General features: G+C 42.6%; 1 protein-coding gene across 3 annotated transcripts in view; it reads right to left on the bottom strand.

Annotated features, from left to right (window-relative positions):
- usp13 (ubiquitin specific peptidase 13) overlaps positions 1-1,927 on the bottom strand; it is a 37,947-nt gene that overhangs the window by 9,257 nt on the left and 26,763 nt on the right. For all 3 annotated transcript variants that reach the window (XM_016447806.1, XM_016447809.1, XM_016447807.1), the window contains one exon: positions 800-966. In XM_016447806.1, coding sequence (XP_016303292.1) covers positions 800-966 — 167 coding nt within the window. The remainder of the gene's footprint in view (positions 1-799; positions 967-1,927) is intronic.

Raw genomic sequence — 1,927 nt, 5'->3', positions numbered from 1 at the left:
TTGCCAATAAAAGCCTTTAAAACTTATGATATGCTTATCATTGTTTTTCAGTATACCATAGAAACGTGGAAAAATCTACAAATACTGAAGTGGCAAACTTTGCAAAATGTTTGGCCATGACTGTGTACTCCTGCCTAAGAATGAAATCAAACAATTTGCAGCAAGTAACAGTTCAAAACATGAACATCCTACATACAGTGGCCCTAAAAAGTATCCAGACACTTTTGGACACTGTATGAAATGCATGAAAAAAAGTGCCATCTGCAAACAAATAACACTTGAACTTTTAATGCAACTAGTCTCAAGGTAATTTTTAGTGGATGTATGGAGACAGATCCACTGAAGTTCATGAGTGAGTGACGTGACATGTGGCCAAGTATGGTGACTCATACTCGGAATTAGTGCTCTGCATTTACCCATCCAAAGTGCACACACACAGCAGTGAACACACACAAACCGTGAACACACACCCGGAGCAGTGGGCAGCCATTTATGCTGCGGCGCCCGGGGAGCAGTTGGGGGTTCGGCCTTGCTCAGGGGCACCTCAGTCGTGGTATTGAAGGTGGGAGAGAGCACTGTACATTCACTCCCCCCACCTACAATCCCTGCCGGTACGAGACTCGAACCCACAACCTTTGGGTTATGAGTCCGACTCTCTAACCATTAGGCCACGACTTCCCCGCCGTTCATGCAGGTGTCCTAGAAGTGTAATCACAGGTGTATGACATTCATATATTTTTAGGTGTCCAAATTCTTTTTCGGGCCACTGTACATGAAGCAGATGAGGCAGCACACTCACTGTGGCTTTGAGAGCCTGGATTGTGTGATGTCTGGGGAAGCCCATGGAGGTGAGGATGGAGATGCTCTCTTCTGGAGGCTGGCTGTCCAGTGCACTGGTAGAAGGGAGGCTGGGGCTGGGTAGGTCTGGTTCCATGTAAGTGGGAACTGCCAGAGGCTCGGCAAAATCTACAGTTGGTTTCAGAAGAGACGGAAGAGTTAAGTCGTCTGTCACACATATATAGCATTATTACATGTGTGTAGATTTATTCACCAAATGTGCAGAGGATGAAAATATCACACTCGCTGCTCTATTGAGATTACACAGATAAACTGGAAATTCAAATGAACACGAGCCATGTAATCCATTCCCTGTAGTCTGCAACTAATCCTTTAATGTTCAAGATCAAATGCTGTGTCACACACACACACACACAAACTGTATGACACCACCATGTTTGACCGTTAGCAACTACAAACTGACCAGCCTCAGTCCTAAACGAACAAACATTCCAATTAAGTACTGAAGGCCGTCCTGTGCACCATGCCTAACAACATGATATATGACTTGATATACAATCACAACATAGGTTCCTTACCTTAAAAATGGCTACTATATAGGATGGCCATATGTGCCATTTATACGGGACAGAGAATGATCAAAGCGATGCAAATACGAGCACGTTAGGTGTGTTTGTTCATTCGTTCGACTTGAAGTGTCGCTGTGCAGACCAATCATTGTATGACACCAAAGTACTGCAAGAGGGATTCGAAAGCATAAGGAGCCGTCTGCTATGCTCTCCCGAATGTCATACAATGATAAATCTGCACAGTGCAAACAGCCAAAACCTGGATATTTTAGGCAATATAGAAATCCTGGCAAGGACGTGTCCCGTAAAAATGGCCCGTATGGTCACCCTACTACTATATATGAAATAAGTATACAAATTAAATAGAAATGTAATTAATAATTAAATATCAAAGGGGTCATATGATGCTTTTTTAAAGATCATTATTTTGTGTATTTGGTGTTAACAGAATATGTTGACATGCTTTAATGTTCAAAAAACACATTCTTTTTCAAATACTGTACATTATTGTAGGTCCTCTATGCCCCGCCTCTCTCAAACGCTTCGTTTTCTACAAAGTC

This window comes from Sinocyclocheilus anshuiensis, unplaced genomic scaffold (assembly GCF_001515605.1).
Source record: "Sinocyclocheilus anshuiensis isolate Anshui unplaced genomic scaffold, SAMN03320099.WGS_v1.1 scaffold311, whole genome shotgun sequence".
In the NCBI taxonomy this organism is placed as follows: Eukaryota; Metazoa; Chordata; class Actinopteri; order Cypriniformes; family Cyprinidae; genus Sinocyclocheilus; species Sinocyclocheilus anshuiensis.
This window is presented reverse-complemented; position numbering and strand designations above follow the sequence as displayed.